General features: G+C 39.5%; 1 protein-coding gene across 1 annotated transcript in view; it reads left to right on the forward strand.

The window, feature by feature from the left end:
* The first annotated feature begins 4,762 nt into the window (after positions 1-4,762).
* The window catches only part of SRBD1 (S1 RNA binding domain 1), a 222,481-nt gene continuing 213,422 nt past the window's right edge, over positions 4,763-13,821 (forward strand). Inside the window, exons 1-3 of the mRNA XM_065891116.1 lie at positions 4,763-4,842; positions 5,629-5,806; positions 12,134-12,520. Of these exons, the coding sequence (XP_065747188.1) occupies positions 4,763-4,842; positions 5,629-5,806; positions 12,134-12,520 (645 nt within the window). The remainder of the gene's footprint in view (positions 4,843-5,628; positions 5,807-12,133; positions 12,521-13,821) is intronic.

Here is a 13,821-nt window from a genome sequence, read left to right on the forward strand (position 1 = left end):
TGGCAGAATCAGCTGCATCCTCAGTAGTGTGCCTGGCGTGTAGGAGGTACTGGATAACTGTAGAGGAAAGGAACGAATGGGAACACTCCAGGCACCTCTTCTCGAGCCTCCCATTCGCCAGCATGTCATAAATATAATGTATGTGCAATGGGAAACGAGCCTAGGCTTTGTGTTTGGGGCTCTGGGTTCTGGTCCTTATGCCACAATAGATCTTCCCTTTGAGTAAGCCGTATCACTTCACTGGATCTCAGGCTTCTTATTCATAAAAGAGAATAGCAAGACTGTCTGATTTCTGAGGCTCTTTCCAGCTCTAGTATTTTATTTTCATTACTAAGTTAGGGATCTGTGCTGACATTCCAAGGACTTTTGTTGGTACACAGGGAAACTTCTTTAGGTGCCTCTTAAAAAGTTGTTATCCCTGTTTTCCTTTAAGTTATCTAATTGTTGTTTTTACAGTTTTAATGTAATATTTGTGTGTGTGCAGGTCTTTCCAGCCCCTCCTCCGCTTTTCACTTGCCCTGGCTTGGTGCCTCCTCTCAGTAACATCATAGCAACCTCCAAGTTTTTGATTCTGAGTCAGCTTTCGTACCCACAGAGATAAGAGAGCTTGGAGGAGTGAAAATCTCAAGCCACTAACAATAGGGATGTTCTCTTGTACCATCACTTTTTCAAGAAAGCAATGAGTGCCATGTGTGATGTTGCCTAATAGTGCTGGGGAAAAAAATGTATATTCCTGTGTAGAGACTATATATATATATATATATATATATATATATATATATATATTCTTATGTTCATTTGAAAATAGTTATAGAGCAGCTATTAAGTGCCAGGCTCCATGTGATACAGAAGTGAAAAAGACAAATGTGGTTTCTTCAAACTTTGTGGTGCTTACCGCCATGAAGTAAATGTGGGGAATGCAGACAATAAACAAGGATAATTATAGATTATGTTACATAGTACTGTATAAAGGAAATAAATAGTGTCCTATAATAATAATTTATCTGAGAAATGCATGTTAGGCCTAAAATATTGAGATCTAAGCGCTGAGAAGGAGCCAGCCTTTTGATGAGCAGGGGGAATAGTGCTCCCGGCAGAGGGAACCTGGGGTGGGGAAGGATCACGCTTGTTACACAGAGCGAAAGCATGTTGTGACTATGGCTGAGGAGCTACAGGGAGTGGTAAATGTGGTTAGAAAGGTAGGCAGTGGTCACTTCTTCAAGGCGTTCTAGAAGGCTATGGTAAAAAAATATGATTTGACTCTTGAGGATGGAATAGGAAGTCATTGAATGGTTTTAAAGCATTTTCTAAATGTTAGATTGAATGGGTTTGTGGAGGATGGGTTTTAGGAGCAGGAGTGGAAGCAGGGAGGCCAGTTAAGAGGCTGTTACAGTAGTCCAGGTGAGAAGCGTTTGGGACTGAAGCCTCACTGGAGATCATCAAGATTTAAGATACATTTTGGAGGCAGAATTTACGTGACTTACTTACAGATTGGATGTGGGAGATGAAAGAAATAACAGATTTGCAAGGTTTTGGTTTAGCAAGTGAAACTTTAGAGGATGATGGTTATGTTCAGTATCTTGATGGTGGAGATAAGTATACATATGTCAAAACTTATCAAATCTGTACACTTTAAACACGAATAATTTATTGTATGTCAGTTATAGCTCAATGAAACTGTTAAAATTTTAACAACATTCTAACTTAGCAAAGAACCATTCATCTTAGGTGGATGGTGGTGCCATGTACAAAGATGGGAAAGACTGAGATCCGAATGGGTTTTAGGACAAGGAATAGTTTATCAGGAGTTTCATTGTGGATATGTTAAATTTTGGATAACTGTGAAGCATCTGGATAGTTTCATAGGCAGGCAGTTTATTTTGTAAATCTGAATCTCAGAGGTAAGATTTGTGATGGAGGTATTAGGTTTGTAAGTAAGTAGGTGATACAAGTATTTAAAACCATGCAAATGGATTAAATTTTGGTTAATCTACAAATCCTATGATAGGAAATAAGAGAACATGGGAGGATTGGAGATGGACAAACAGTTCCCAGAACATTGGTGGTAAAACTGGAGTATGGATACCCCTGGGAGTATACATACCCCTGGGAGTATACCTAGATAGGTACACAGTTTTTAAGAAAGAATTTCTAAGTCCTTACCTTCTGTATATACTCTTTCTAAAACTGATTTGCCTGAAATAGGCCTATGTGTTCATGCATATTCTCCTTTCCCACCTCCTTTTTCAAATTCATATTGTTTTTTCTACTTGTCAAAAGACAAGTTCACCTCTTTTAATGGCAGCATTGCCTCCAGAGTGCCTGATAAAGGAGCATTTGGAAATATTTGTTTTAGGAAAGTCTTCTCCAGTGGTTAATTAAAATTTTATGACCTTCCCAAGGATTTGTCTACCCCTATTTATAACACGTCTGTTAAAGCTGAAGTGTGGAGTTAGAATTGGTGCATGGTGGTCTGTGTGGGAAAGTTCTGAATTCAGGTGTAACGTAGAAGGGGGTGATGGGAGTGGATGATCTGGTTGGGCTGTTTGTCAAGGAGCTTAGCACCGTCAGCATTTTATTCTTGGGCTGGTCAGATTCTCCAAAGCATCTTCCCATGCTCCTCCCTAGAGGGAGGAGCATAGTGGGGGAAGGGGGCCGGGAATCTCAGTTTAACATTCAGCCTGTATGGTTCCCATGTCCACAACTGTACTTCATGTCCTCTAGTCTAGAGACTTGTTTTACCTTCTCCAGAGAATAAACCTCCAGACTTTTTCCTGGGGCAGTTGTTAATAGCACGAAGTGGAGTAGAGCATCTAGAGACATTCCTTTGCTTCAGACAGCTTACACCCAGCCCTGACTCCCTTTACCCTTAGTTCCAAGGTATCAGATACCATGTCCTGTGATTTTTTTTTTTTTTTTTTGAGGATACTGCAGAGTAAATTGGTTTGGTTCTGAAACGCTCCCACTGCTGACTTGGGGTTTTAATTTTTATATAGTAAAATTTGCTAATCTTTTTGGCTTTTGGAATTTCGAGTCATGCCTAGGAAAACCTTAATTCTCCCACCTCCACTCAGAATTATCAAAACAGTCTTCTTTGCCTTTTGTAATACTGTACTTTTGTTTGGTACATTTAAATCATTAGTCAGTGTGGAATATATTTTAGTTCATGGTGTGGCAGCAAGAATTAAACACTTCTTTTCCTCCAGAGGGATAGCTGTTTGTCTTAATACCACTTATTCAATAATTCATTTCTGGACTTCCCTGGTGGCACAGTGGTTAAGAATCACCTGCCAATGCAGGGGACACCGGTTTGATCCCTGGTCCGGGAAGATCCCACATGCCCTGGAGCAACTAAGCCTGTGCACCACAACCACTGAGCCTGCGCTCTAGAGCCCGCAAGCCACAACTACTGAAGCCTGTGTGCCTACCGTGCTCTGCAACAAGAGAAGCCATCGCGATGAGAAGCATGCACACGACGACAAGAAGCCCCCGCACCACAACGAGAAGCCCGTGCACCACAACGAAGAGTAGCCCCCATTCGCCGCAACTAGAGAAAGCCTGCGCGCAGCAACAGAGACCCAATGCAACCAAAAATAAATGAATAAATAAAATTGATTGAAATGCCACCCCATCATACACTGACTTACTCTTTCTGTTTTTGTTTTATTGTGGTAAAATACGTACAACGCAGAAATCACAAATTATCCGTTCCTTTATGATCAGTATCTAGGAGCACTTATTTGAGGAATGATGACCTTGATAAACATAAAATTCAGAAAAGGCGGTGAAGGAAAAGATGGAAGAATATCCTGTCTACTTTTGTAGTCCTGGTTCCCTCTGGGCACTCTCCTGTCCAGTAGTTCTGCACCCACTGGACTGAGTTGAGCTATAGCTGCCAGGGAGACATGTTCCCTTTTGTGACAACCACTTTGGTATTTCTGTGAGGTGTTTGTTCCTTCTCCAAGTGGAAGTTAGAACAGAGGCATTATAACATATGACTGGTTTAGGAACTTGTTTAAAGGTTTACAAGCATGTCAGAGTCTAATGTAGTTTTTATGGTTTGACATACAGTCTTTAGGTAATAAAATTTATCAGCTAAAGTAAATTTGTTTACTTCCTGTATTGTATGATGTCTCTGATTATTTGAGTCCTTTTTTTTTAGAGCTGGGCCTTTGAATTTGGGAAATATTTTCTAGTGGCATTTGTGATTAATTATTTTACTTAAAAATTGTGAGCTTTTATTATAAGGAACTAGATTATCTTGTTTTAGGAATAGCCTGGCTGCTTATTCAATCAGTCAGTCAGCATTGCTTATTTGACTGCCAACTTTGTAGATGGGCCTCTACTTATACTGTAAGAAGATAAAGAAGAAGGAAGGTATTTCTTGTCTTTGAGATAGAGTTTAATAAAGGACTTTATAATTTGCTGTCTGATAAATGATCAAATAATACTTGCAGTATATGCAAGCATATAATTCTAAAAAATGAAGAATTCTCACCCTACAGGAACTTATATGTTTCCAGAGATGGCCCATACTCATCAGGCTTTTGAAACCATGGGAAGGCTGTTAGCTGCCCTTATAATTGGCACATAGGAGGGGAAAGTGTTTAGGCTTGTGAATGACTGTCATTTTTCCCCCCATGACATTTTCTAGCAGCAGAGGTATTGGAGTGTTAGTTTTGAATGGCACATCATTTTGTAGAGAAAATAAGTGATCAGTGATTTAAATCACACTGATTTCATGTTGTATTTCTTCTTTTAGATGTCTTCATTGCCAAGAAGAGCAAAAGTAAAGGTCCAGACTGTGGTATCCAAAGATGAATTCTCTTCCTTCTCTGAGTTGTAAGCATACTGGTTTCATATGGGGTGGGAGAATGATGTGTATTTTAAGGAGATGCATTCTGCCATTTACTAACTTCTGAAGTCATTTGTGTTGAAGAAGGCTGTGTCTTTTTCATTCATTTATGTAACAAATATTTATTGAACTCATGCTGTGTCCCAGGCTGTGTTTAGGTGTTGGTGATAAACTATTGGACAAGGAGAAAGTGACCAACTAAATATAAAATATATACACTAGAATATAAGGTCCGTGAGGGCAGTGGAGTTTGTTATATTCCTTTAGAGCACAGTTTCTCAACTTCAGCACTATTGACCAGATAATTCTTTGGTACAGGGACTGTTCTTTACATTGTAGGATGTTTAGTAGCATCCCTGGTCTCTACCCATTAGTTGCCAATAGCATCCCCTCCCCCACCTCAGTTGGGACAATCAAAAATGTCTTTAGACACTGTTTAAAAATGGAAAAACTCACTATGACTATGGTGTGACATGGCCCACTTATTACGGTAATACATGATTTCTTATGTTTTGAGTGTACAGGTGCGTGTATTGGTTAGGTGAGAGGAGAACGGAGGGAGACCTGTGATTTATAATGTATTGGAGGGTATTTCTGGTCAACTCTCTTGTTTTAGTTCTTAGCAATATCTCTTCATATTCTGTGTTCACATCACTCCATTTTATATTAAACGCCTTCTACCTTATTCTTTTTTCAAAAAGCATATATCTCTTTTTCACCTTTAACATTTGGCTTCATTTTTTCTGGAAATTTTTCTATTGTTTTACTTTTAGATCATCTGCCTCTGAAGATGACAAGGAGGATAGTGCCTGGGAGCCCCAAAAGAAGGTCCCCAGAAGCCGTAAGCTGCCTGTTTCCAAGGAATCCAAACTGAAGAGGGCGCCACGGGTGAAGAAGAACACCGTACAGACCAAAGATGGCTCAGAAGGTGTGGCTGTTAAGGAAGAGCTGGTAGGTGCTTTAGCTCAATAGAGGGAACACTGCCGTGCCTTCCTAATTAGTGATGCTACTTTCTCCTTACATGGACTAGGACAAAGCAGGTAAATGGCAAAAACTGCAGGGCAATGGTGCCTTCTGCCAGGGGCCTTAATAGTATTTACCATCAGATCCACCATGTTGGAGTAGAAGGAATATTTGTCAACTGGCACATATGTATATCATGCTGTAAGCAAACACTGTGGCTACACCAATCTGGATTAAAAAAACCAAGAACAATAAATTATAGGCTCTGTTGCAGTACCGAAAGGATTATGCATTTCCAAAATCATTCACTGTGGTATTCCATTAAATAACAGCTTCCCTATTTCATTTAAAAGAATACTCTTTTAATATGCCGTGGATGCATGACTTCCCAGGGACTCATTTATCGTGTATAGAGGGGACATTACATTGTACCTTGCTGTACCCTTGGATAGGGCATTTGAATCGATCTTTTCTCCTATCAGCCAGCACCTCTGTTTCTTCATCTTTGCATGAAAGCTTTTCACTGAACACACTTTTAGTGGGTGGGTGGGTAGGCTTTATCTATAGCTGAGAAAGTATTGACTTGTTGGCAGAATTTGGAGGTTTTTCATTGAGCATGGCATAGCTGCACTTAAAAGTAGCTTGACTGCCTAATTAGGAAATATCTCTTAGTTCCGGGGTTCTTTGTATTGGGGTCACAAACCCTTTGAGAATTTGATTATAGTTATGAACCTTCTCTTCAATAAAATGTAGACATAAGTTTTAAAGTATGGTTCAAGAGCTTAAGAACCCTTGTCATGGTGACTTCTTGATCCTTCCCATGGTGCTTGGTATATGTATATTTCTTTTAAAGGAAAAAAGGGAATTCACATGGAAAGTCTCTCACTTAAGAGATATTCCACAAGTTTTTTGGCTCAATCAAAGCACATGGAGCATGTTAGACTATTTCATTTCATTGGTTTGACATCTTGTTCTTGTGTAACCACCACCAAACAAAATAATTGAAAACCCTAATTAGGTGGAGCTAGAATTGGTTTTGGGTGGAGGTAGAATTGGTAGCCTCTTAATAATTTAAAAATCTATGGTTAGCAAACATTGTAGACAAAATCCATCATTACTCAGTCTCTTCCTCTCCATGTTGCTGTAATTTGCCAGTCCACTGGCCATTCCTCTTCATTCTTTGAAGACTTTAGCTCTTGCTTTGTATCTTCCTCTCTGCATCTTATTTCACTATTCTCAGTGATACCCTCCTCCACTTGGATGAGCCTTCTAATACCCTGTGTTCCTGGTTCTTTAACCTCCCCACCTCCAGTGCCTTTATCTTCTTCTCTGCCTTCACCACACCTCTCGTGAGCTCAGCCTGAATCTTGTCATGTGCTACCGCTTGTCTAGAAATCTTGTCTAGAAACTGTGCTACCACTGACATTTCTTTTCCTCCTATCTCACTTTTATACCATCAGCTCATCATTTCCTGTTTTTTCAGCTTACTTGCTCAGGTGCCCTCACTGCCACAATTTTGCAAATTTGTCACAATTTCTCATCAGTAGTTCTCAGCCTAGGGAACTTGAAAAAAAAAAAAAAAAACAATGCCCAGGCCCCTTTTCCAAACCAATAAAATCTGGAAAGAATTTTGGAGGTAGGCCTTGGCACCAGTGGTATTATTTTCTTAAAGCTCCTCATGTGATTTTTATGTACAGCCAGAGTTGAGATCCATTACCTAATTCTTTGACTCTAGGGCTCTGTCACTGTCCATCAGCCCTTTTCTTTTCCTACCTAATCTAGCTTAGATTACATAATCACTTTTTATTGAATAGTCTCACCATTTTGCCCTTCTTTTATTCGATCTTACATGGCTGATTAAACCCCAGCACTGGGTGAGCCATAGCCTCTCCTGCCTGCACTGAGCAGCTAACCATTGCGGGAAACAGTCTCACCAGTGGCCTAATTTGTTTTACTTTAGATTCATAATCTCAGACATCAAAATTGCATCAGAAATACCTGGTAACCTCATTATTTTTCTTCAGCAGGTTTGTTTTTCCACCTTTTTCTCTTTTCTTAAACTTCCTGAATTCCTTTCTCTTCTCTCACTCAGCTAATGACATTGCCTTTTATTTATTTGAGAATATATGAAGTTTCCAGCTTTCTCATGACCAAGCTATCTATATGTGTGTTCACCTTCTGTCCTATTGCCATGGAGGAAATGTCATTCCTCCTACCAAGGATTGGTTCGCCGCTTGGGCTTAAGATCTCATCCACTCTTGTGCAAGGTCTCTGTTCCCTCTGTCATCTCCTTTCTTTTCTCTTGTCAACTTTTCTTCCTCAATTGCTACAGAGTATAAAATGCTGTTTTACATCTAACTTTTAAGAAGCCTTCCCTTGACTCCATATCCCTTTCCAGCTATCTGTCAAGCTCACACAATACAACACAAGGTCAAGGCCAAGGCCTGCTGACTGATTCAACTGGTAAAGATATTTACAGTGAGCCACTTTTTTGATCTAGACAGTTTACGACTTTCAGAGATAGCAAAAAGAAGAATGGTCAGATTCTTCCTGGAGTTCTGGGTTTAGTTATAGGCTACATAATTACCATTTGAAGTGTTAAGAATGATTAAAAAACCCATGAAGGCAAAAGATAATGAACTGTGATTTTTCAGTGTGTCAAAGATTCAGGTTAAATATAAGGAGGAAAAATATTTTCATAGCTTATTAAACTTGAGTATGTCACTGAGGAAGGCTGTAGAATCTTAGAAGCTTTAAAAATGGAGAGTTATTTCCATATTTTTGTTTGTTTATTTTATTTTTGGCTGCATTGAGTCTTCGTTGCTGCACACAGGCTTTCTCTAGTTACAGCGAGTGAGGCTCCTCTTTGTTGTGGTGCACGGGCTTCTCATTGCAGTGGCTTCTCTTGCTGCGGAGCACGGGCGCTCAGTGCGTGAGCTTCAGTAGTTTTGGCTCACGGGCTCTAGGGTGCAGATTCAGTTGTTGTGGCGCACGGGCTTAGTTGCTCTGCGGCATGTGGGCTCTTCCCAGACCAGGGCTCAAACCTGTGTCCCCTGCATTGGCAGGCGGATTCTTAACCACTGCACCACCAGGGAAGCCCTTTCCATATGTTTTTGATCTGTGTTTTGATCTAAACATGTTTGGATTCACTTTTCTCAAAATTTTTGGTCTTTGGAATCCTTTACACTTTTAGAACTTACTGAGGACCCCAAGGAACTTTTGCTGAGTTGGGTTATATCTGTAAATATTTACCATATTAGAAATTAAAAATAAGAAAATATTCATCAATTAAAAAAAAATCCTATTACATTTTAATGCAAATAACATGTTTTAATGAAAAATAAGTATATATTTCCCCAAACAACAAAAAAATTAATGATAAGAATGACGTTGTTTTACATTTTTGCAGATGTCTTTAATGTCTGATTTACTAGAAGATATTTGAAATAAAAAAGAAATCCCAGCCTCCACACAGATGTGTATTTGGAAAAGGGAATGGTGTTTTAATAACCTTTTCAGATAATTGTAGATATTATTTTATACTATACCAAAACTCAGTAAGTGGTAGTTTAAAAGGTTTCATTGTGGAATCTGTAACCATACTATATTCTATTACATTAAAATCCATTGGTCTGTGTTGTTTGAATGGCTCTTTTACCCATGCATGATTTTGTAACGTTATATGTTGGTCATTTGGAAAATACTGGTTCACTAATTGATTTACTGTGAGACAACCACTGCACGTCAGTATGCATTGGCCTGCAGCAGAAGTGCTTTATGTGTACATTTGTGCTTTATGTACATTTCAGTACAGACTGAAAAAGATGTGCTTTCAAGGATTGAAATTTTAAAAATTAATAACTTTTACTACTTCATTCTTAAGTGAAGCTGACCTTGTTTTATTGCAAGTGTGTGACAGTGAAGGGAACAGTGATTTCTAGTACAGCTTGGTGCCACTGCCTTGTTTTTTTGCTGCCATTGCTCTTGCATCATCAGTGAAATGTCAAACAGTGCCTTGGCATTATTATGAAAATAGTTGTGACCTTGCAGACCCCCTGAAAGGGTCTCAGGAGTCTATGAACAACACTGAGAAACCCTAGGTAAATTTTGCCTGAAGACTCCAGAGAAGATACCTTTAAGTGTCTAATTTTTGTCTGCTGGCTTTTCTTTTTTTTCCTCTTACTTTAAACCCCCCACCTTTAGTCATTTTACTTTTTCTTTATTTCTTCATCTACTTCCTTTTCCCTCTCCTGGGAGGTAGTCTGGGTGTGGTAGTCATGGTAATGATGGTGGTAACAGCAGATATTTGATTGCTTACGGTTAGCCAGGCGACATGTTCAGCACTGCATTTGCATGATATTACTTAATCTTCACAACAATCCCTTGAGGCAGGTGCTTTAATTATCCTGATTTTATAGACCAGAAAGCCAGGGGGAGAGATGTTAAGTGACTTGCTCATGGATCACGGATAGTAAGTAATGGAACTGGGTTTCTAAGTCAAGAACATGATTTTGTCAGTATTTCAGGAACCAATATATCTCTCGTGGGTGTTTTTACATCAGCCATGCTCATAAGAGTGGTGTATAAAACCAGAGTGCTGGTTAATAATTAATAGTTTGATATAACTGTCACAAGGAGTTAAATTCTTATGGCTAGCACTGTCTCTCGTTGGAGGCTGAAGTAAGTAGGGAATTAAATAATAGTCAGAAATTTACTTGATGAGCATGGGCTCCGAATAGGAGAATTAGATAAATATTCATTTGAGTTTATTGAATGCCTTCTTTGGTCGAGGTACTGTGCTTGTCACAATGAGAACTGAATGTTTTACCTGCATGAGTCTAAGGTAATCTGATGTATCCATCTCACAGGAGGGCTGTCTTAACTATTGGGAGCAAATTACTCAGAATCTGTTTGCTAACCTTTCCTCTTCTTTGTATGTTACTTAGAATGCTGATCGTATTTGCTTTCTACAGTTCTCCTTTTTCTGTTCCTCTAGGGCTGACAACTCTCTGTATGATTGACACATTCTTTAGCTATGTCAATTAATTTGATCAGGTTATCATCAACTCTTATGGACTTGAGGAGGCATTCTATTTTTATACCTCTGTTCTTATCTATTATGTTCCAATTAAAAATGTAATACTTGGAGGGCTATTTAATGTATTATATATCATTTCCAGGTTAGGTGGTGATAGGTGGGCATTAGGATGGAGGGGGTGTGCTCTTTATTATAGTTCCCAGTATTTTCAGTAGTCAGTAATTATGGAAAATTATCTGATAGGAGAGAAAATTCAATATTGACTGAAATTTAGTTTGGGAGCAGTTCTTTTGTTTGAATTTGTGCCATCTACATCACTTAGGTAACTAAAAGCAGGCTAGCTTGTGAAATTGTGAACTCGGTGGGGCAGGGTCTGTATCTTATTTACTACTGTAGTCTCAAAATGAGTGCCAGATGTCATTGCTTCACACCTGAGTTGTCACCTGGGGGGAGGGGTGGGTGGTGCAGAGAGTAGCCCTTGGACACCTGCATGTACTGCTGTGCAGCCTCTTACTAAGGAAAAGTGCCTGGTACTACCCTGCTGTCCTGCCATGTTTTCTGTTCTCGTTCTGCGTAAATTGGTGGCAGGTGTAGCATGTGGAGTTTTATGAACCTGTGACTGTTACTCTTCTCCCTCTAAAGTGTTGGCTTTTGATTGCAAGTTTTAAATCTTGTTTTTTCTGCCAGGTGTACACCTATTCTCCACTTATTTAAAAAAATTAAACCTTCACCTGCAGTTGTGAAAATAATACAGAGAAATATCATGTACCCTTTATCACATTGCCCCCTATGGTCACATCTTGTAAAACTATAGTTAAATATCACAGCTAGGATATTGACATTGATAAATCCACTGATCTTATTTAGATTTCTCCAGTTTTATTTGTATTCATTTATATGTGTGTATGTGTATGTGTATATTTAGTTCTATGCAATTTTACAATATGTGTAGGTCTGTGTGTCCACCACACAGGACAGTCCTATCACAAGGATCCCTAGTATTGCCCTTTTATTGTCATACCCACCTCCCTCCCAACCTCCACCCCCATCTCTGACCCCCAATAACCACTAATTTTTTCAGGAATATTGTATAAATGCAATCATATAGTATGTAACATTTTGAGATTGGCGTTTTCCTCCACTTAACATAATTTCCTTGAGATTCTTCCAAATTATTGTGTATGTCTACAATTTGTGCCTTTTCATTGCTGAATAATATTCCAGAGCCATTGGTTTTTATCATCTAATTCTTGTGTGATCTCTTTGTGATTTGATAGGATAGCTCTGTGCCTATTGCTGATGTTGATTTGGAAGACAGAAAAAATAAATTGGAGACTGTGCAAACTCTGAAAACAGCAAAGATGAAACGGAAAAATTCAGCTCAGTCACCTTCAGCTCGGAGGACCAAAAAGCTGAAAGCTGATGAAGAAACCAGCAAAGCCAGCAGCTTAGAGAGCAGGAATAACAGCACAGAGACACCGTCCACAAGCGCCACGTGGGAAGGTGGGTGCAAGAAGGAGGAGAGTGAAGACGACTTCACATGCAGTCAGTCCCCTTTGAAGAAAGTGAAGACAGAAATGTGTCCTCAGGGGCAGCCTGTTAGGTTTCCAGCAAATGCCAACAATATTAAGGAGGAGGTGGAAATGAACTGGGACATAGTACAGGTATGTGCAGCCTCTTTCTGTTACTTCAATTTGTTTGATTCCTTTCTTTTTGACTGGGATGGGGCTAGGGAAGGGCTGGGAGTTTTCAGTTCTCTTTTCACTTTTGCCAGTGGTCTCTGGAGGCTTTGCCCACTGGTTCCTTTCCTGGGTACGCGGTTTGGTATTATTGCTTATTGTCATCAGTTCTTTAGCTAAAAGCTGTGACCTCAGACAAGGTAGATCTCCGCCTTGGTGTTCTAGTGAACATGTCCTATACAGACAGATTGCATCAACAGATTGGGCCCTCCTAAGTTCCTTGTTAAGTTTTTGCTTTGCACTTGGACTATATTGCCTATAAAAGCAGTGCAAGTTATTGTCATTGACCATTAGTACATCTGTTAACTCTTAGTGTAATGTTGTAATAGACGACGAACAAGGCCTAGTAATTTCTTAAAGGAAAATTTTATCCAAATTCTAACTTGAGCTGCCATAATTATATTTCTTAATACAGGAGAAATTGGATTTCTCCCAGTTTCTTTAGCTGGCTTTGGGGATGGTAGAGAAGACCTGAAGAGTGACTCTTAAACAGTAATTCTCAACCTTCTGTCTGTCCCAACACACTCTGGGAATGGTTCAGACTTAATCATAGCAGTGCCCCTCAGTGTAAATGGGGATAACCTCCCTCCTTATTGTCTGTCCCATGGTGATTTGATGTGTACTCCTTCCTCTGCTGTGAATTACTGCTCTAGAGCTTGGTGCCTCTGCTGGGTTATACTACTTCTCAGTCTGGGATTGTCTGTGTGTTACCTTTTTTTCAGAGGAACTTCTTTTTATCCATGCTGCCTTTTCTATTACCTATTAATTGAACATCACCAGTAATTTTTAATTATGATTTTTCTTCTCTCTGACTTATTAAGGAATAGAATGTTGCCTCATAGCTTTCTTCTCCTTCTTGTTCCTGAACAGTTCAGAGTTTCCTGGAGAAACAGTATAATTAGGCTCCTTTCTATGCCTTCTTTTTCTTTTTTCATTTAGGCCTACAAAGAATTGTTTTAAAAGGTTGATTCATGGCAGCCTGAATCAGATTCACCCTGAAGGCTTTCTTAACAGGCAGACTCCTTGGTTCCAGTCCAGACCTACAGGGGCAGGTGGATGTGTCCCACTTCTCTTCTCTTCTCCTTTACTTTTAAGCTTACCTCTGCTGTTGACATAGATCTACCTTTAGTAGTTGACCCTGAGCAGGAGGGAGGGAGGGAGGGAGGGAGGAAGGTTTCAAAGCCCAGGAAATCTCTTGAACTGTGGAAATAAGTTTTACAAAAGGA

This window comes from Phocoena phocoena, chromosome 14 (assembly GCF_963924675.1).
Source record: "Phocoena phocoena chromosome 14, mPhoPho1.1, whole genome shotgun sequence".
NCBI lineage: Eukaryota > Metazoa > Chordata > Mammalia > Artiodactyla > Phocoenidae > Phocoena > Phocoena phocoena.